At 39.0% G+C, this 22,108-nt stretch overlaps 1 protein-coding gene across 1 annotated transcript in view; it reads left to right on the top strand.

The window, feature by feature from the left end:
* Positions 1-16,765: 16,765 nt before the first annotated feature.
* Positions 16,766-22,108, top strand: part of LOC122700830 (solute carrier organic anion transporter family member 6A1-like) — a 116,536-nt gene continuing 111,193 nt past the window's right edge. The window contains exon 1 of the mRNA XM_043913860.1: positions 16,766-16,913. Within this exon, the coding sequence (XP_043769795.1) occupies positions 16,766-16,913 (148 nt within the window). The remainder of the gene's footprint in view (positions 16,914-22,108) is intronic.

Below are 22,108 nucleotides of genomic sequence, written 5' to 3'. Positions count from 1 at the left end.
TGACTCTTCATGTTATATATTTTGAGATAAATGGCAAGTAAGTGGTCAAAGAAGAATAATTTTACTTAGGTGCTTTTAAAAAAAAAATCATCTTCATCAAATACCGAGTGTTTAGAATCATGTCTCTAAATCCTTTGCTTGTTAAAACTCAACATTTAGGGTTTACGTAGTCTGTTCACCTCACATAAAATAAGCAGACATGAGAGAGACCCATGGAAAATCATCTCCCAACATTCAGGGTTGTTTTACCACCAAGTTCTCCAGTGATTCCTTCGTTCTTTGGCTAATTTGTCCCACTGTGAAGATATACTAGTACTGGCTGTCTGCACTATACTCACACATATATTCCTATTTCAGTACATTCACACTTCTTTTCCCATACATCATGGATTTGCCCAGGGAAACATAGCAGTGGGTGATAATTCCAAGGATCCTGAATTTTATCCCCCCAGCACGAAATTCATACATTGAAATTCTGGCCCCTGGTACCTCAGGATATTACCTTATTTGAAAGTAGACCCTTTGTGACCCCATGGACTGTAGCCTGCCAGGCTCCTCTGTCCACGGAATTCTCCAGGCAAGAATACTGGAGTGGGTTGCCATTCCCTTCTCCAGGAGATTTTCCTGACCCAGGGATTGAACCCACATCTCCTGCATTGGCAGGTGGATTGTTTATCACTCAGCCACCTGGGAAGCCCTAGAGTCATTGCAGATGTGATTAAATAAGATGGGGTCAGACTGTAGCAGAGTCAGCCTCTAATCCTGTGTGACTGGAGCCCTTATAAACATGGGAAACTTGGACACATATGTGCACAAAGGGAGAACACCCTGTGAAAATAAAGGCAAAGATGGAGGTGAGGCTTTTACAAGCTAAGGAACAAGCCAAAGATTATGAGCAAACAATTAGAAGCTAAAAAGAGACGTGCAACAGATTCTCTCACAGCCTCAGAAGAAACCAACTCTACCGACACTTTGATCTCAGATTTCTAGTCAGCAGAACGCTGAGACAGAACGTTTCTGTTGCTTATGTCTCCTAGTTTGTGGTCTTTTGTTAAAGAAACCCTAGAAAACTAATACAGACAGGCCTACACAGACTACTTAGAGTGGACAGTTGATGGAAATCTTAAAGTGGTTCTCCAACTGGCCCCACCCCCAACTCTGTTACCATTTGGTGAATCCCTCAAACTCAGCAGAGCCTATACTTATGACCTAGCAGCCAGAAAGGATGTCAGCAATCTCCTATGGCATCTTTAATGTTAGGATTTCAGTGCTGAAGCAACCCTTCAGACCTATACTGTTAATATTATTGATGTGCCTCTCCGGGACTCCTGACCAAGCTTCCTTTGCTCTCAGCCCTTGTAAAACTCAGCCTGTCATAGTTCTGCCCACTGCCTTACTTTCTTGTGTTTGATCTACTGGACTGTTCCCAAACCTTGCCTTAGTCATGCCATCATCATTATCTTTAGAGTGAGATATGTAGCCTTGGTTCTAGCCATTTACACATGAACAAGAAAGTGCATGTAGAAAACTGACAAGGTGAAAGAATGAGGTTACATTTTTTTTCCTTGACAAAACGATCAATGATTACTAATACTTGGGTTTCATGTGTGACATCCCCTGTGTTTTCAACTTAAATAGCATTGAACAAGAAGTCCCATGCCTCCAGAATAATAACAGTACCTTGCGTACATTGAGTTCCAACTGTTTGTGGAATAGTTGTGTTCCACATAACATAACAGAACTGTTATGTTCTGCACCAGGTATTTGGCTAAAGCTTTCTAGTTGATTCTAATAACGTCCACCATTGTCCTGGTTCACTCAGTACACACAGTTCATTTACAACATAGTAATTTTTAATGCACTTAGTTTTCATTCATACCCAGCATGAAGTCAGCCAGGTATTGCGCTCCACATTTTACAGATAAGGAAACTGAGGTTCAGAGATGTCGAATATTTACAGTGCCAAAGTGGGACTTCTGACTGACAAGATTCATGCCCTGACAATCTAGGACGAAGTTGTAAACATGAAAAGACTAACTCCTCCCCTTCAAAAAGGAAATTTAATGGGCCCTAGAAGTCTCTACTACATCGTTTATAGTCAAAGAAATTTATTACCCTGCTGGACGCACTAGTGATCAATAGTACCTCACATCTGAAAGTAATAGAATAATGAGCCTGGTTCTCTCTATATTTAACATGCTAAACTCTCAATGACAGTTTCCCCCACTTCAGGGTCAAATTGTTGTGTTTAGTCCCTCTCTCCATCCCCAGGCATGGGTACGGTCATGGCCTGAACTATCACGACAAGAGCAGACAGAATGTACAATATAGGCAGTACTTACCAGTATGTGGCTCATACCATTATTATCTTTTTTCTTGTTTCCATTATCTCTGACAAGCGACTCTTTACTGGAACTCAAAATGAGAGCTGATTTCTACCAAAAAATTTGCAGTAGCCTGTTGAGTTACTATTGAAATGCAACAGACTGTGGCTAAATCTACTGTCTTTGTGACTGTGGGAAATGGAGTTTCCTGAAGCTCATAAGGTTAACATTACTCGCAGTAAGATGATTTCCCCAGAGATTGTGCTTCAATATGGAATACCCTAGATTTATGGCACAGTTCCAATCTAGGTTTTGGATTCTTTCAACAGATACCCTCTTATAAATTTATGAATCAAAACACAAATTTAGAAATTAATGGAAGCATGAATCTGAAGATAACAATTCCAAAAGTCAGCTTGTCTTTTATTGTCATGCGGAAAAAAATAAATTACTCTCAATGGGAATTTAGTTTAATTTACTGCTCAAATACTGCTCAAATATTCAATTGTAAGCATTAAGTCTACTTTAAATGGATTCTTTCAAAAGTAGTTCATAAAAAATTTGTTGGGAAATTGCTAAGAAAAATGGATAAATCAGATATGACACAAAGTAAAATGGTCACTCACTCCCTATTTGAGAAAAAAAAAAATAAAAAGGAGCTGATCTATTCCTTTTCTTGTGAGGAAAAGAGAAACAAAAAAATTCTTCCAAGAATTGCAATAACATAGTTTCAGGAATTCATATCTCCCAAAGACACTAATTGCACATTTTCTTTATTTTTGCTCTTGAGACAATGGGACAAATGTGAATCAAGAACTGGGCAAGAGAGATACTGATTTGTATTCATGTTTTCCTTCCTGGTAGCTTTTTCTGGTGCCAGCAGGAAGGAAGAGTAAAATAAAGATGCTAGCAAGTAGAAAAACTGTAGGCTCCAAAAATTATTACCAAAGGGTAGTCCGAGGTACAGAGAGAAAATTCAACCAAATGATGCAATATTCCTGGTTATAAATTTCTATGAATTAAATAAGTAGTAATATTAAATTAAGTACACAGTATTAGGCATTTAGAAGAAATAGTCTTTGAGTTCATTAAAAATTTACTTTACTCTCAGCTAACATTAATTTTTCCTTCCTATTTTTTTTCTGATATGTCTTTAAAGCAAGATGTTGTATATGTGTATTTACAGTGTGTATAAGAGATATTCAAGAGAGTGCCTAAGAATGTGGGCTTTAGAGACAACTTGAATGCAATTCCCAGCTATGCTAGCTGCTAAGTTTTATGACCTTGGACAAGTGATATTACATCTTTTTCTCCAAATGTTCTAATGAGTAAAATGGATTTCTAATAGCACTTACTTCATGGTGTTGTTCTAAGGATAAAATAAGTTAATATGGCGGCCTGAAACAGGTGCATGCACCCTTCAAAGAGTGTGGATGGTCTCAAAGGCATCACTTTCCTGATCCTGAACGCAGCAGTGCTGTGCCTGAGAACTTGTGGCTGGAAAAGTGATGATGTTAGAGTGTCATGCCCATTTTCCTGTCTTTCCCCACAACCCTTCTTTACCATATTCCAAAGTAGGTACACTTCTTAGCCATCCAGAATGCTATGGTGCTGTTTTCAATGAATGTCGAAATCCTCCAGCGCCGAATAAAGTGACTGCATGAAATAGTGTTGTTATTGTTCAGATAGTGAGTGACGCTAATGGGCAAAACTATGTTTTTTTTGAAAGTCTGGTGAGTTCCAGTTCTTTGCTTTCAATAAAATTGAAGGAAGACCTAATAGAGTTTTTAGCTGACAGATCATTAGAAATAATTAAGGATGACAAGAACAAAGGAGTCTTCTCTTCCGCTCTACCTCTGAACAAATTTCTTAGCTTGTTATGTGTCCTGGGTCACAATTTTAGCAAATTTTTAAATAAATAAGTATATATTATTTGCATGCACATGTATACACACACACCTGAATATAATCTATTGCATTGGGGATGGTAGGTATCAAAAGGCTTCATGACCTAACCTCAGAAGGCAGAAGGTGTCACTGTGGTGGTCATAGCCCATCCAAGGGGAAGACACACAGATCCCAACTCCTGCTGGAGAACTGTCAGTATCACATTGTGACGGAGCTTGCTGGGTAGCATGTATTTTTGCAGTTATCACTGAAAAATATAAACTATCTCATATTAGGAAGGAAAAAGTTCTACAACTTTAAAGTTGCAGGCAGTTTTTCTTCCCCTATAAATGGAGAAGCTTGAATTTACCTTTGAGGTCAGCAATCTTTGTTTTAGGGAAGAAATCTAAGTAGTGTAATCGGGCTTTTCCTATGGTAAGCCAATATCCCAGTTTGAAGTGAAGGGATGTATTATTAATAGAGTAAGCAGTGAAATTACTCTGCATTATCAATAAAAACTTTTTTCTATTTAGATTGGAACCATATCTCTGAAGTTTGTTTTCTTCTCAGAAAGAAAAAATCCCTATTTTCTCCCTTTTTGGAGACTTGGGGCGGGGGGGGGGGGGGGTGTCCTGGTTCTGAATTTCAGGCAGGAGTGTCGATGCTGAAGGACATTCATATGTCAGGAATGTGAATCGAATGTTGTAGGAGATTACAGACTGAAGGAGAGGTATTGGCATGCACTTGCCCTGGGATGGTTTGGCCAGGGGACTCTAGGCAGTAATAATAAGTAATGTATGGTTTTGAGTTCTTCTTGGAAAATTCTGTCTTCTGATATCCAGACTTCAGTGCCATTTTGGTTTATGTTACATGATATATATATCTTTTTTCCTTGTGGAATTAAGGGGATGAGTTTGTGTTAGGATAAACAACTTGTCTGATTCACCCAGGTTTAATACCAAAGTCCCATGTCCCAGCAATCTCCTCAGATTGAGGCAAACAGGAATGGTTGGTGGTCGCTTTAACTGGAGTCTATACTTGAAATTACTTGTTGAGAGTGAAGGGTAACAGCTTGGAGAAAGCTGCTTAAAGGTCAGTTAGTGGAAATTTCAGAAAAGGTATCTTCTTTGCATGAATGGGGCAGCAACTTAGGTTAACTAGCAAAATGTAAAGAAAAATATCCAAATCTTAGAACCACATAAAAGGGATTACTATTTCGTTGGAGTCATGTTAGGAATTGTCTAGCTGGTCCACGGAGATATTATCTAACTCTCTAGGATGAATAACTATTTTCATTGCTATTTTAATAGTGATTAGGACATTTTATATCCCTGTAGAAATTGTTGCTGACTTGTAGAAGGTGACACACATGATTTTCTTTTTTGACAGCAATACAAATGAATTTTGTTCAAGAGATAAAATGACTTTTACCTTGTAAAAAAGATGAACCTCAGAAGTTTCAGGTTTGTCGCCATGTAGGATATTAACTAGTTTTGTATTTAAATAAGCCCCATTATTTGTACTGTCTTCTCTATGAACCACTATTAATACTGGGATTTTTTCCCAATTCTTTTTGCACTAGCTTCACCATCTTTCTGGTTTCCTCACTAATGAGGTAAAATAAATATGGGACTTTGTTTGGGTAAGTGAATGCTTTTAGTTTTTTGAAAATTATATTTTGACATTGAAGATTTGTAGAAAGTGTTAATATTACTTTAAAATGTCTTAGAAATTCATGGAGGGAATGAACCTGGTGAAAGTCTGGTTTTCCTACATCCTCTCTCTCTCCCAGGGTTAAGCAGACAATGAATGTGAAGAGACCGGGTGTGCCAACAGTGACGGAGCCTCTCTGTCCATCCATCTTCACTGTCAGTCCCCCCGGGCCTTCTTCCTTCTCTCCTGTGTGCAGGGCTCCCCCTTTCAGTCCATGGATTCTATAAATGTGGTGGGGTGCGGGCTGGTAGTTTCTTCCGAGCATTCTAACCAAAATATCTGCAAGTCATGTCTTCTCTCTCACTGAAATGGACTTCTTCTTAGCTGAATTATACCACATTATGATCCCCATAACTGTGGAAAATTCTGAAAGAGATGGGAATACCAGACCACCTGACCTGCCTCTTGAGAAACCTGTATGCAGGTCAGGAAGCAACAGTTAGAACTGGACATGGAACAACAGACTGGTTCCGAATCGGAAAAGGAGTACGTCACGGCTGTATATTGTCACCCTGCTTAATTAACTTATATGCAGAGTACATCATGAGAAACGGCGGACTGCATGAAGCACAAGCTGGAATGAAGATTGCTGGGAGAAATATCAATAACCTCAGATATGCAGATGACACCACCCTTATGGCATAAAGTGAAGAACTAAAGAGCCTCTTGATGAAAGTGAAATAGGAGAGTGAAAAAGTTGGCTTAAAGCTCAACATTCAGAAAACTAAGGTCACTGCATCCGGTCCCATCACTTCATGGCAAATAGATGGGGAAACAGTGGAAACAGTGGCTGACTTTATTTTTCTTGGGCTCCAAAATTACTGCAGATGGTGACTGCAGCCATGAAATATAAAAGACACTTACTCCTTGGAAGGAAAGTTATGACCAATCTAGACAGCATATTCAAAAGCAGAGACATTACTTTGCCAACAAAGGGCTGTCTAGTCAAGGCTATGGTTTTTCCAGTAATCATGTATGGACGTGAGAGTTGGACTATAAAGAAAGCTGAGCGCCAAAGAATTGATGCTTTTGAACTGTGGTGTTGGAGAAGACTCTTGAGAGTCCCTTGGACCGTAAGGAGATCCAACCAGTCCATCCTAAAGGAGATCAGTCCTGGGTGTTCATTGGAAGGACTGATGTTGAAGCTGAAACTCCAATACTTTGGCCACCTGATGCAAAGAGCTGCCTCATTTGAAAAGACCCTGATGCTGGGAAAGATTGAGGTCAGGAGGAGAAGGGGATGACAGAGAATGAGATGGCTGGATGGCATTACCGACTCATCAAACATGAGTTTGGGTAAACTCCAGGAGTTGGTGATGGACAGGAAGGCCTGGTGTGCTGCAGTCCATGGGGTCACAAAGAGTCGGACAAGACTGAGCAACTGAACTGAACTGAATGATCCCCAAGCGTTTCTATTACTTTCCTCAGTCTCACCAAAGATGCATTCCCAGGAGGAAGTTGGATATAGAATCGAAATCAGACTACATATACACACAAATATGCATATGTACATATTTTATAACCCTATATGCAAAACAGAAAAAGAGACACAGAAATACAGAACAGACTTTTGAACTCTGTGGGAAAATGTGAGGGTGGGATATTTCAAAAGAACAGCATGTATACTATCTATGGTGAAAGAGATCACCAGCTCAGGTGGGATGCATGAGACAAGTGCTCGGGCCTGGTGCACTGGGAAGAAGACCCAGAGGAATCGGGTGGAGAGGGAGGTGGGAGGGGGGATCGGGATGGGGAATACGTGTAAATCTATGGCTGATTCATATCAATGTATGACAAAACCCACTGAAATGTTGTGAAGTAATTAGCCTCCAACTAATAAAAAAAAAAAATAAAATAAAACTAAAAAAAAAAAAAAAAAAAAAGAGTCCTAAGGGGGGAAGAAAAAATAAACCAGAGACCACTCTACAGTTTCCCTTTTTAAAGAAGTTAATACCAGGAGTTGGTTAAATAGGTGATGGAAAGACTGAGAAACCAAATAGCAGACAGTAAGGCAGTTCAGAGATTTGCACCAGCAGGAGGCCGCTTCAGCCCTGGAGGGAGACAAGGAGGCAGCATTCCTGAAACCCAGGTGCTGGGCTTAAACGGCAGACACTGGATCCATGGTGAAGAGGCAGCTGTTGGCAGAGAAACTGCCAAGGCAGAGAGAGAAGGAGAGAAATGTTGTGGTTTCCTCTTTCCTCCCACCTTCCCACTGGCCAAACTGAACAGAGAGCAGTGGATTATAAAGCCTGGGAACTGCAGCCTGCAGGGCCAGCACCCTTGGGAGGAGAAGAGAGAGTGACAGGAAATGGGCGAATCAGCTCAGTTCAGTCCAGTCCATCAGCCGTGTCCGACTCTGCAACCCCATGGGCTGCAGCACGCCAGGCCTCCCTGTCCATCACCAACTCACGGAGCTTGCTCAAACTCATGTCCATCGAGTTGGTGATGCCATTCAACCATCTCACCCTCTGTTGTCCCCTTCTCCTCCCGCCTTCAATCTTTCCCAGCATCAGGGTCTTTTCAAATGACTCAGTCCTTCACATCAGGTGGCCAAAGTAAGGAGTTTCAGCTTCAACATCAGTCCTTCCAATGAATATTCAGGACTGATCTCCTCTAGGATGGACTGGTTGGATCTCCTTGCAGTCCAAGGGACTCTCAAGAGTCTTCTCCAACACCACAGTTCAAAAGCATCATTTCTTCAGTGCCCAGCTTTCTTTCTTTATGGATGTGAGAGTCCAACTTTCACAGCCATACATGACTACTGGAAAAACCATAGCCTTGACTAGATGGACATTTTCTGGCAGAGTAATGTCTCTGCTTTTTAATATGCTGTCTAGGTTGTCATAAATTTTCTTCCAAGGAGCAAGTGTCTTTCAATTTCATGGCTGCAGTCGCCATCTGCAGTGATTTTGGAGCCCCCCAAAATAAAGTCTCTCATTTCCAATGTTTCCCCATCTATTTGCCATGAATTGATGGGACCAGATGCCATGATCTTAGTTTCTGAATGTTGAGTTTTAAGCCAGCTTTTACATTCTCCTCTTTCACTTTCATCAAGAGGCTCTTTAGTTCTTTGCTTCTGCCAAAATGGTGGTGTAATCGGCATATCTGAGGTTATTAATATTTCTCCCAGGAATCTTGATTCCAGCTTCTGCTTCATCCAGCCCCCCATTTCACATGTGAGTTAAATAAGCAGGGTGACAATATACAGCCTTGAAGTACTCCTTACACAATTTGGAACCATTCCATTGATCCATGTCCGGTTCTAACTGTTGCTTCCTGACCTGCATACAGATTTCTCAGGAAGCAGGTCAGGTGGTCTGGTACTCCAATCTCTTTAAGAATTTTCCACAGTTTGTTGTGATCCACACAGTCAAAGGTTTTGGCATAGTAAATAAAGCAGAAATAGATGTTTTTCTGGAACTCTCTTGCTTTTTCAATGATTCAACAGATGTTGGCAATTTGATCTCTGGCTCCTCTGTCTTTTCTAAATCCAGCTTAGTCATATGGAAGTTCACGGTTCACATACTGTTGAAGTCTGGCTTGGAGAATTTTGAGTATTACTTTACTAGCGTGTGAGATGAGTGCAATTATGTGGTAGTTTGAGCATTCTTTGGCATTGCCTTTCTTTGGGATTGGAATGAAAACTGACCTTTTGCAGTCCTGTGGCCACTGCTGAGTTTTCCAAATTTGCTGGCATATTGAATGCAGCACTTTCATAGCATCATCTTTTAGGATTTGAAATAGCTCAACTGAAATTCCATCACCTCCACTAGCTTTGTTCGTAGTTATGCTTCCTAAGGCCCACTTGACTTTGCATTCCAGGATGTCTGGCTCTAGGTGAGTGATCACACCATCGTGGTTATCTGGGTCATTAAGATCTTTTTTGTATAGTTCTTCTGTGTATTCTTGCCACCTTTTCTTAACATCTTCTGCTTCTGTTAGGTCCATGCCATTTCTGTCCTTTATGGAGCCAATCTTTGCATGAAATAGTCCCTTGGTATCTCTAATTTTCTTGAAGCGATCACTAGTCTTTCTCATTCTACTGTTTTCCTCTATTTCTTTGCACTGATCACTGAGAAAGGCTTTCTTATCTCTCCTTGCTATTCTTTGGAACTCTGCATTCAAATGGGTATATCTTTCTTTTTCTCTTTTGATTTTCACTTATCTTCTTTTCACAGCTATCTGTAAGGCCTCCTCAGACAACCATTTTGCCTTCTTGCATGTCTTTTTCTTGGGAATGGTCTTGATCCCTGTCTCCTGTACAATGTTCGAACCTCCATCCATAGTTTTTCAGGGGCTTTATCAGATCTAATCACTTGAATCTATTTGTCACTTCCACTGCATAATCGTAAGGGGTTTGATTTAGGTCATACCTGAATGGTCTAGTGGTTTCCCCTACTTTCTTCGTTTAAGTCTGAATTTGGCAACAGGGAGTTCATGATCTGAGCCACAGTCAGCTCCCAGTCTTGTTTTTGCTGACTGTATAGAGCTTCTCCATCTTTGGCTCTAAAGAATATAATGAATGTGATTTCAGTGTTGGCCCTCTGGTGCTGTTGATATGTAGAGTCTTCTCTTTTGTTGTTGGAAGAGGGTGTTTGCTATGACCAGTGCGTTCTCTTGGCAAAACTCTCTTAGCCTTTGCCCTGCTTCATTCCGTACTCCAAGGCCAAATTTGCCTATTACTCCAGGTGTTTCTTGACTTCCTACTTTTGCATTCCAGTCCCCTATGATGAAAAGGACATCTTTTTGGGGTGTTAGTTCTAGAAGGTCTTGTAGGTCTTCATATAACCATTCAACTTCAGCTTCTTTAACATTACTGGTTGGGGCATAGACTTGGATTACTGTGATATTGAATGGTTTGCCTTGGAAACAAACAGATATCATTCTGTTGTTTTTGAGACTGCATCCAAGTACTGCATTTTGGACTCTTTCGTTGACTATCTGGGCTATTCCATTTCTTCCAAGGGACTCTTGGCCACAGTAGTAGATATAATGGTCCTTTGAGTTAAATTCACCCATTCCAGTCCATTTTAGTTCACTGATTCCTAAAATGTTGATGTTCACTCTTGCCATCTCTTGTTTGATCACTTCTAATTTTTCTTGATTCATGGACCTCACATTCAGGGTTCCTACACAGTATTGTTCTTACAGCATCATACTTCACTTCCATCACCAGCCACATCCACAACTGGGTATTGTTTTTGCTTTGGCGTCGTCTCTTCATTCTTTCTGGAGTTATTTCTCCACTGATCTCCAGTAGCATACTGGGCACCTACTGACTTGGGGAGTTCATCTTTCAGCATCATATGTTTTTACCTTTTCATGCTGTTCATGGGATTCTCAAGGCAAGAATACTGAAGTGGTTTGCCATTCCCTTTTCCAGTGGACCAAATTTTGTCAGAACTCTCCACCATGACCTAGCCATCTTGGGTGGCCCTACACGGCATGGCTCATAGTTTCCTTGAGTTAGAGAAGACTGTCATCCATGTGATCAGATTGGTTAGTTTTCTGTGACTGTGGTTTTTATTCTGTCTGCTTTCTGAGGGAGAAGGATAAGAGGCTTATGGAAGCTTCCTGATGGGAGGGACTGACTGAAGGCGAAAATGGGTCATCCAATTTTCTGTTGATGGATGAGACTGTTCCCTCCCTGTTATTTACCTGGTGCCAAACTATTGTGGAGGTAATGAAGATTATGGTGACCTCCTTCAAAAGGTCCCATGCACACACTGCTGCACTCAGAGCCCACAACCCTTGCAGCAGGTCACCACCGACCCACGCCTCCGCCAAGACTCCTGGACACTCACGGGCAAGTCTTGGTCAGTGTCTTGTGGGGTCACTGCTCCTTTCTCCTGGGTCCTGATGTGCACAAGGTTCTGTTTGTCTCCTCCAAGAGTCTATTTCCCCAGAACACATATTAGGCCAACAATGCTGTGTTTTCATTCCTTCCAATTTTGTGCTTTTATAATATATTCTGGGACAGTGGGTCAGGTAAAAAACTTCTAGGAATACAAAGTGCTCTTTTGCTCTGAATTTCTTGAAAATATCTGTATTTGAGGATGGTCAGCTCCGCCAAGCTAAATAAATAGTCACTCTCTCAGATGCTACATGGACTTCAGTACTTTTACAGTAATTCTTTCTTGCTTGGCCTCCCAAAGAAGATCTTTCTCTATTTATGACTCATCCCTAAATCCTACAGAAAGAGACCTTTTACCATAGATTTCTCTTCCTCTAATTCAATTGCTGTCCTATTTCATACATATAAGGGGCTTCCTTGGTGGCTCAGTTGGTGAAGAATCTGCCTGCAATGCAGGAGACCCGGGTTTGATCCCTGGGTCGGGAAGATCCCCTGGAGAAGGGAATGGCAACCCACTCCAGTATTCTTGCCTGGAGAATCCTATGGACAGAGGAGTTGGGCAGGTTACTTACAGTCCATGGGACTGCAAAGAGTTGGACATGACTGTGAGACTAACTTTCAGTTTTTCACACATATAAATGCAAATACTGGATTTTGTGGTAGTACTAATTCCATCCCCTTCTGTCTTTGAGTTCTGAACACATTAAAGAAGATACAGAAACACAGTAAGGAATGAAATATTAGCTGTACTATTGGAAAAGCCATTTGAAGAGCAGGACTGGAACTGGAAAGTGAAATACACTGCCTGTTTTTCCCGCTGAGCTGGGCTCACTGTGTTGCCAAAGGGAGACAGAACGGACACAGTGGGTCCGGGCTTTGTAGGCTCAGTGTCCTTCCCCTATTTTCACCAGTTTGATAAGTCAGTCCTTCTTGGGGGATAGTCAAATAATGAGGTGACAGGAGTGAGCAGAAGTAATCTCGGTGTTTTTATCCTGAGGAATATAGGAGACCTCTCTTTCTGTAGAAACGAGAGAAGGGTGATAGTGATAGCTATTCCCCACCCACCCCCTGTCAAATTATCAGTTTCATAAAATGTCAATCAATGAGCTAAAATCTAATTATGGGCCAGTTTAGCCCCATTGCTTATCAGTATGTATGTAATCAATCCCTGCCTTAAAGTTGTGCAAATCAGATATTCCTGATTAAAAAATCTTTAAAATCCTGATTCAAAGAGTTAAAACTTTTTCTTTAAAAATGCTTTGCTTTAAAACTCAAGTTTTAAATACACTGTGTGCTGTTTAAAAAGTTGGCATGGTGTAAACAAAAATATACTGTTTTACCCTGAATATGTTCAGTAACTCCAGTTCAGCTCTCATGGAATTCTGGGGGCATGATTAGGAACATTAAATCATTTTGTGAAAGTAACTGAAGATATTTTCCCCAAAGAAAGGTAAGTTAAAAATGTGACAGCATGTGATCTACTTAAAACATCTAAACCCTTTCTTTTACATTTAATATAAAAATGAAAGTATATGCCCACTAGATGGCAGCAAACCAAATCTTTTAAAATGTGTGCAGAAGTGCGAATTCGTCTCAGTTGGGTCCCACTCTTTGTGACTCCATGGACCATAGCCTACGGCTCAGCAGGTAAAGAATCTGTCTGCAATTCAGGAGACATAGGAGCCCCAGATTCGATCCCTGGGTTGGGAAGATAACCTGGAGGAGGAAATGGCAACCCACTGGAGTATTCTTGCCTGAAAAATCCCATGGACAGAGGAGCGTGGTGACCTCCAGTCCAAAGGGTCCCAAAGAGTTGGACTCGACTTGAGTGACTCAGAATGGAAGCCTGAGGTAGAGGGCAAAGGGCGCCCCTGCTGGCGGTGAGGTTGTCAGGGGAGAAGCAGGCATTTAGACAGAAGCTTTGACTTGCAAAACGCACTGGTAAATCAGATTAACTCTATCAAATTGTTGGAGAAGGAAATGGCAACCCACTCCAAGATTCTTGCCTGGAGAATCCCACGGACAGGAGCTCGGTGGACTACAGTCCATGGGGTTGGAAAAAGTCAGGCATGACTGATTGACTAACACTGTCAAACTGAGATTACAGGCTATCTATATTGGTCTGCCAAGGTTAAACTCTTTTTAATGCCAATTCCTTATAACATATGTTATAAGAAAGTACCACAGACAAAGTGATCCAACCCGCCACAGTCTTCTGAGTTCTGAAAATACAGTCATTTACTGTGACAGAGGCTGGCCCACTTTGCAGATCCTGAGTAATCTTTGCCAAGGTTTGCTGTGACTAACTCTAGCACTCCAAACCCTTTTGGGATCCTTCCCAACTTCCCCCCTTTAGGTATGCATTCTCTCTTCATTTAGACTCTCTTCATTCATTCTCTCTTCAGTTAGACTTATGGAGGTGCTCCTATTGGTACTGGTTGATGAGCTTCAGTATATCAATGAGACATGAGATTATCAAACTTATTAAGAAATTATTTTCAAAGTTCCTATTTACTGAAATATATTTATTACATAGCAAATTAAATACAACCTGTATAAGTATAGAAACAACCAAAAAGAAACATTTAAAAAACAAATCTGTCTGCTCTTCATTACCCAAAAATTTTGAGCTGGATTACATCATGATAAGTAAATACAAAAATCTTTAAATAAAGATAATACGTGCTGTGACTAAATATGCAGCACTGTATTCAAATAATATATTTCATCTAGTAGAAGATGGGGCTTCCCAGGTGGCTCTAGGGGTAAAGAACCCACCTGCCAATGCAGGAGATACAAGAGACATGGGTTCAATCCCTGGGCTGGGAAGATCCCCTGGAGAGGGGCATGGCAACCCACTCCAGTATTCTTGCCTGAGGATCCCATGGACAGAGGAGCCTGGTGGGCTACAGTCCATAGGGTCACCAAGAGTTGGACATCATTGAAGCAACTTAGCACAGTGCAGTAGAAGATAGTTGTAAATGAAAAACGTACTATATTTGGAATCAGAAAACTAGGTCAAAAATCTATCTTCCTTGCTTATTAACCTTATATCTTTGACAATATATCTTCAATGGTCGAGAAAAGTAGTACTTAAATAGAACCCACATTAAAAATTTTTTTAACAGTATATTGCATTTTTCAGTGTAGAACCTGAGGATGTATATTTTGTGCAGAATATGTAATAAATTTGGTTATATAAACTATGAAAGGCAATATATTGGAAACAAAAAGTAGTGAAAATTCACTACTCTTAACCAGAGGGGAAGCAAGAGTCATTTTTGGGCTCCAAAATCACTGCAGATGGTGATTGCAGCCATGAAATTAAGACACTTGCTCCTTGGAAGAAAAGCTATGACCAACTTAGCATATTAAAAAGCCGAGACATTACTTTGCCAACAAAGATCCATCTAGTCAAAGCTATGGTTTTTCCAGTGGTCATGTATGGATGTGAGAGTTAGACTGCAAAGAAAGCTGAGCACCGAAGAACTGATGCTTTTGAATTGTGGTGTTGGAGAAGACTCTTGAGAGTCCCTTGGACTGCAAGGAGATCCAACCAGTCCATCCTGAAGGAGCTCAGTCCTGGGTGTTCACTGGAAGGATTGATGCTGAAGCTGAAACTCCAATACTTTGGCCACCTGATGCGAAGGACTGACTCATTGGAAAAGACCCTGATGCTGGGAAAGATTGAAGGCAGGAGGAGAAGGGGACAACAGAGGGTGAGATGGTTGGATGGCATCACTGACGGATGATGATGGCACATGATTTTGAGTAAACTCCGGGAGTTGGTGATGGACAGGGAGGCCTGGCGTGCTGCAGTTCATGGGGGTCGCAAAGAGTGACTGAGTGACTGAACTGAACACAGTTCCATATCCCTTAATAGCTGAGGTCATTCCTGTATTAGACTATGTTACAGTAATCTGTACCATCATGTATCTGATTTATGATTCATTTGGCAAAAAGAGTTATATGAATTACTCTTAACAGGTTACTTTAGTGAGTAGTTTTTCCTATATACAAGTTTAGAGATTTTAGCCAAAATAAATCTCATATGGGGGATATTTACCAGCACATTATAAACATTCATTGTTTTATTCAAGCTGATCTCTTGAAATATCTCAAGCTCTTGGTTTGCTAAATTTATCAGGAGCTGCTTTATTTGGCAGCTGTATTTTAATACCTATATTGAAATTTTATGCAATAGTAACTTGTTAACTTCTAGAAAACATGCAAAATAATTTTAATATCCATACTTTTATGGATTCAAAGATAGTTTATTCATATTTAGTATTACTACAATTGGGATATGTTTTTATAATTCTTATTTACATTTTCTATGAAAAGCTACTAAGTCAGCAATCTGTCTTTTGAGAAAATATTCTATGTATGAAGATATTCATTTCAGTACTGTCAGAGCAAAAATTGGAAACAAGCCAATTTCATTAATATAAGAGTGGCTAAATAAATTATATTAAATTCATACAATGAAATTCTTTGTAGCTATTGTGCCACCATAAAATCAGAATCAGCATGGATTTCTGAGTATGATATTTACTGAGGTTAAATGTATAAGGCTGGAAGGAGCCACTATGTCTTCTTAAACACTTGGCTACAGTTCTTGCAACTGGATGGCAGTGCCCTCTATGATATAATAAACCTTGTAATTAGACACTTCTCAACTTGAACCCAGTCTAGTATTCTCGCCTGGAGACTGACAGCTATAGTCAGTCTGAGATTAAAAAAAACATAAACTATATTTAAAAAATACAGACTGAGATTAAAAAAAGACAAAACTAAGTAATTTACCTTGACTTTAAAAAAGCAAATTTGTTTATAAAAATGGAAAAAGCCTCATTTTATGTTAAATTATAAAAGAACACAAGAGCAGCAGTTAAATAATGAATAACTAAAAAAAAATTATTGTTAATTCTGTGATTTAAATTCTAGCCCTAAAATAACTTACAGACTTAACTTTTTCAAACTAAGAATGAACCTCTATAACTGCACTCCCCCGTATAGCAGCCACCAGCCACATGTGGCTACTGGGCGCTTGAAATGTGACCAGTACAAACTGAGATGTGCTCCAAGTGTAAAATACACACTAAATACTGAAGACTTAGTAGGAATAAAAGAATGTAAATTATCTTATTATAGTTAATGTTTTAAAAAGATTGATTACATGCTGAAATGACAGTATTTGGGGCATATTTGGTTAAAGTGAAAGTGAAGTCGCTCAGTCGTGTCCGACTCTGCGACCCCGTGGACTGTAGCCTACCAAGCTCCTCCGTCCATGGGATTCTCCAGGCAAGAATATTGGAGTGGGTTGCCATTTCCTTCTCCAGGGGATCTTCCTGACCCAGAGATTGAAGCCCAGTCTCCTGCATTGCAGGCAGACGCTTTAACCTCTGAGCCGCCAGGGAAGCCTATATTTGGCTAAAGGAAATATATAATTCAAATGAATTTCACTCTTTTTTATTTTTTATGGTGGTACTAGAAAATTCTTTTTTGTACTTTTCTTTTACACATCTTTTAAAAGTTTTTATTTTTAATTTAAGGATAGTTGCTTTACAGAATTTTCTTCGTTTCTGCTAAACATCAGCATGAACCGGCCATAGGTACACATATGTCCCCTCCCTCTCGACTAGAAAATTTTTAATTACACATGTGCTGAGATTTTGTTTCTATTGGACAGCACTGCTTTATAACTTTTGTTTCTTAGAGACTTAGAAACTTAAAAGGTCTCATTTCTGGCTAAAGTTAAAAAAGAATTTGTAAGGAATCATTTATTATTTCTTTTTGACACTCTTTTATACTTAAAAAATTTTGTAATCAGAACACCCACCACCACAAAAGTTAAGCCATGGGCAGAACTTCCCTCTTGGACTTCCTCTTCCCTTTAGGGCGCAGTTGTGCTAATGAATAGCACTGGTGTTGTTGCAATGACCTTCTACCAAGTCTTGCACAGTGAAAAGGACATATCCTTTAAGTCTGTCACCTACTGTTTTCAGTAGTGATGTCCAGATTTACATCCTTAAGGGGGCAAATCATTTTTTTTCCTCCATAGATACTTTAAACATCACTGGCTATTTAAAATATGACTGCATGATCATACAGTTGTATCTTTGCATAAAGGATGACTCAAATGACCTTGAAGACAAGTCAAAGATCAATAAAACAGTATCAGCAGAAAGGAGATCATCTCTGTCAGTTTCCTTGATAAGGCAGTGCTATCCAACTCAGTAATGCAATTGAAAATCTAGATATATGCAGATATTAACGGCTAACATGTTATTTGTAGAACCATAGCTGGTCTAATATTTCTAGCTAAAAATGGTTCTTATAAAATTTTCTGTTCATGGAATCAATGTTCTTTTGTTTTCTTCACAGCTTTCCCAGGGTAAATCAATCCAAGGACAATATTTCTCTGGTTTTATCTTCACCCCAGTAATATGCTCCATGCTCCTTTAAAGATTTTCTTAACTATTACTAATAGTTTCCACTGGTTTAGTCATTTGCGTCATGCAGCATTCACTTTTAATTAGTTAATTAATTAATTGCTAATCAAACATTAATTTAATTCTCCAAAGTGCTAAGTACTGTGCCCTCAAGATCCTTTTGGTTTAGTGGAGAAACATATATACAAAAACAATGAGATGTTTGGTTTTGATTTTTTTTTTATAATGTTAACTAATATTTTCTGCATGCTTCTTATGTACCAGGATCTCTGTGCTAAGTAATTTTTTCAATGTGGTCCATTTTTAAAGACTTTATTGAATTCGTTACAATATTGCTTCTGTTTTATGTTTCAGTTTTTTGGCTATGAGGCACATGGGATCTTAGCTCTCCGAACAGGGATCAAACCCGTACCCTGTGCATGGAAGGCAAAATCTTAACCACTGGACCTACAGGGAAGTCCCCGAGATGCTTGTTTTAATGGAGATTTATGTGGTCAAACTGAAATGGTAGCATGAACTCTTTGGGAAGTGACAATGAACGGAGTAGAGCTGGAACCTGATGATCAAAGTCATATAAAGTCAGTCAGTGCCCTAAAGGTTCATGGAAAGCTCCTTTAGTGTTTGCTTGCGTTCCTCTCTCACTAGGACACGGTGCTGTTTGGTGGGGGCGAGGGAGAAAAAGCCAGGATGTGATTTGAGTAACAGGCCTCCAGCCTTTCTCAAAATCATCCTTGCTCTCTGACCTCGAGTCATTTTCCTTGGACTGATTAGCAGGAACAATTTCCAGAAACCTTCTTTGCTGCTTGGATAAAAAGATAATTTAGTGGGATCTTAAAATGGAGCTTCCCAAACAGACTCAAAACATAGAAAGAATACATCTAAGATTGAACCTGGTACATCTGTGACAGCTCACTGTTGTGGAATAAACATGGAAATAGCTTTTATTTTCAACATTACATGGTAGAGTGAGCATGAGCTTTGAAATCTGACCAAGACATTTTAATCTCGGCACTATTGACATTTAGAGCTTGATACTTCTTTGTTGTGGAAGCTATTCCTGGGCATGGTGGGATATTCAGCAGAATCCTGCTCCTCACCTTGAGTTGTGACAGACAAAAATGTCTCTAGACATTGTCAAGTGAAGCCCAGGGACAAAAGAGCCTCTTGTCAAGAAACCTTGAAATTAGATCACATGCAGAAATACTTCCTCCTGGTTCATGTGATATTTTAAACAAAAGGCTTAACTTTCCTGAGCCAGTATATCTGAAAAACTGAGTCAAATGCTAAATACCTAGCACAGTGATTGATAGAGAGTAGGCAGGCAACAAATTACAGTTTTTTTTGGCTCCCTCCTTCTTTTCAGTTTCGAAAATTCAACAAGTTATCCTAGACTCTAGAAATGGAAACATAACCTAACAAAGCAGTTTACCCTTTAAGATCTTAGTGTGGTAAATAATGAGGCTTTATTTTAAACTAGAAGTAAATCCTGGTAGCAGACATTGAAGAAAGAATTGTGGTAATCTTTTTAACATTTTCTTTTTATATTTTTAAATTTAAATTACTTAAACATTGTATTTTAATATTTATTTTTAAATTTACAATTTATATATTTTATAGCTATAATTCATTTTAATTTGTATTGTCACCTCTGACTTTCACAACAACCATATGAAACAAGTAGTATAGAAAGAATCTCATTTTATAAATAAAGATTCTTGGGTTAAGAGAATTTAAATGACTTGTCAAAGACAATGTTTATAAGTAAGGAAGATAGATACTGACCTAGGTCTCTGATTTTAGATGCATGTTTTCCATTTATTATAATAACTATTTTCTGTTAAAATATATTAGCTTAAATATATTTTATTTGAATACCGTGCTGCATATTTAGTTCCATCACATTGTTATCTTAATTTAAAGATTTTTATATTTACTTATCATGTAACCTAGTTCAAAATTTGAGGGTTATGAAGAGCAGAATGGTTTGGTTTTTTTTAAAATATTTTTGATTATTTTTAAATTTATACAGGTTGTACTTAATTTGCCATGTAATAAAAGTTATGAAAAAAAAATCACACAGAAATGTGAAATGGACTGTGTCCAAATGTACAATTCTCTGTACAAACTCATGGACAGATTTCCTTTTTTGGAAATCTGTTTGTAAACCAAAAGCCTATAATGAAAACATGTTCTTCATTTTTGGAAAAGAACTTTCAAATCACTAGTTAAAAATGTTCCTATCTAAGAAGAAACCCGTCTGTCACTTGCACAGTAACAACTTTTAATGTTCTATTTGAATAGCTCTAACTTGTGCTATTATTTTTATAATTTACCATTACGACACACTTGAAAGTCATAGAAGTGGTTTTTGGAATCAAATGAGAAATATTAGGAGACAGAACACCAAGATATTATGTGAAAAAAGTAGAAGTTCAAAAAAATACCTTAAGTCAAAATTGTACAACTTTTAAAAGTTATGAAGGATGGAAAATAAAATGGTATTTATTCTCAAAATAAAGACTGATGAGAAAGGTCTAATAGTTAACCTCAAAGCTCATTGACACAAGGAAAAGATTATTATGCTTTAATTTTAGTTTCACTGAAGAGTTTTAGAATTCCCCTTGTGACTAGCTTGGGATCTATTCTACTCCTTTTATTAGAGAGGGAAAGTAGAAAGCTCCTTAACCAACATTACCTGGGAATTTTAATCAAATAAAGGTAAATTCGACAACTCTTATGGTAATTTGTGTGGAGATTACCATATCAAAGGTGAAACAGTTCGTGAGTCTCTTGAAGTTTCTGGAGCTAGATGTCTAGAACTGTCTCTAAAGATGACTGATATCAAATGAAAAATGATCCAGAACAAGTTGAGAGGGAGAAAGGGAAAGAAGGAGGGAAAAAGAAATAAAGCGACTGGGTGAAGGCAGTTGATCAGTTGAGTTCTAAAGGATATATTCACTGTTTTCAACACTCAGAGTGTTGATGGTATGTTTTTATGTGATAGTGTAAGCATCAACTTCATTTTTAGTATTAAATGTAAGGACAAGTAACATTCTGAAAGCTGATACTTCACATAAATCTGAAAGCTGATATTGCCATTCAGGAGCTGTCTTTACCTACATTTCATTACTTTATCCAACCCTTTCCACTTCATTTTCACTCTCTCAACTAACCTGTGACCAAAACATCAAATCAGTAAGAAGTATGGAGAAAGTTTCCATTGTGTAGTTCTTATTGGGTTCTTTTAGGACTTTGATATTTCAGGGTTTATGGTTCACATTTACCACTCAAAGCACAGGAATCAAGACCACAGGAGAGGGAAGAAAGTTTACAGGATGGCACGTGTCATAAGTAAACATTATCCTTGAGGCTCTTCACCCTCTTTTTCTTAACAGACAGAGGGGGAGATGGTTGGATGGCATCACCCACTCAATGGACACAAGTTTGAGTAAACTCCGGGAGTTGGTGATGGACAGGGCGGCCTGGTGTGCTGCAGTCCATGGGGTCGCAAAGAGCCGGACACTACTGAGCGACTGAACTGGACTGATACCACATTTCAAAGGGATCTATAGAGGTGGCCACATTCTTGCATCAGTGGTTCTAACTCTGACAAAGGTGAAACAGTTTGTCAGTCTCATCCTTCTTCCCAGGTATGTTATCCTTGGAGTCATTTCACCTGATTGCTTTGCAAATATAGTTCTCTGATAGGCACAAAAAAGTGATAATTTTTAAAATAATATTTCTAGTTTTCTTTTTGCTTTTTTCTTTTGGTTATTGTCATTGGTAGAGTGGGGGTAACATTCAGTTTGGCTCTTTGTATTTTGAGTAGAAGCAAAAGTACTAGAATCATTTATTTTGATGAGTGTTGACTTTTT

Source organism: Cervus elaphus, chromosome 9, assembly GCF_910594005.1.
Source record: "Cervus elaphus chromosome 9, mCerEla1.1, whole genome shotgun sequence".
Taxonomy (NCBI): Eukaryota; Metazoa; Chordata; class Mammalia; order Artiodactyla; family Cervidae; genus Cervus; species Cervus elaphus.
The sequence above is the reverse complement of the archived record's forward strand: the minus strand, read 5'-3'. Positions and strand labels throughout refer to the sequence as shown.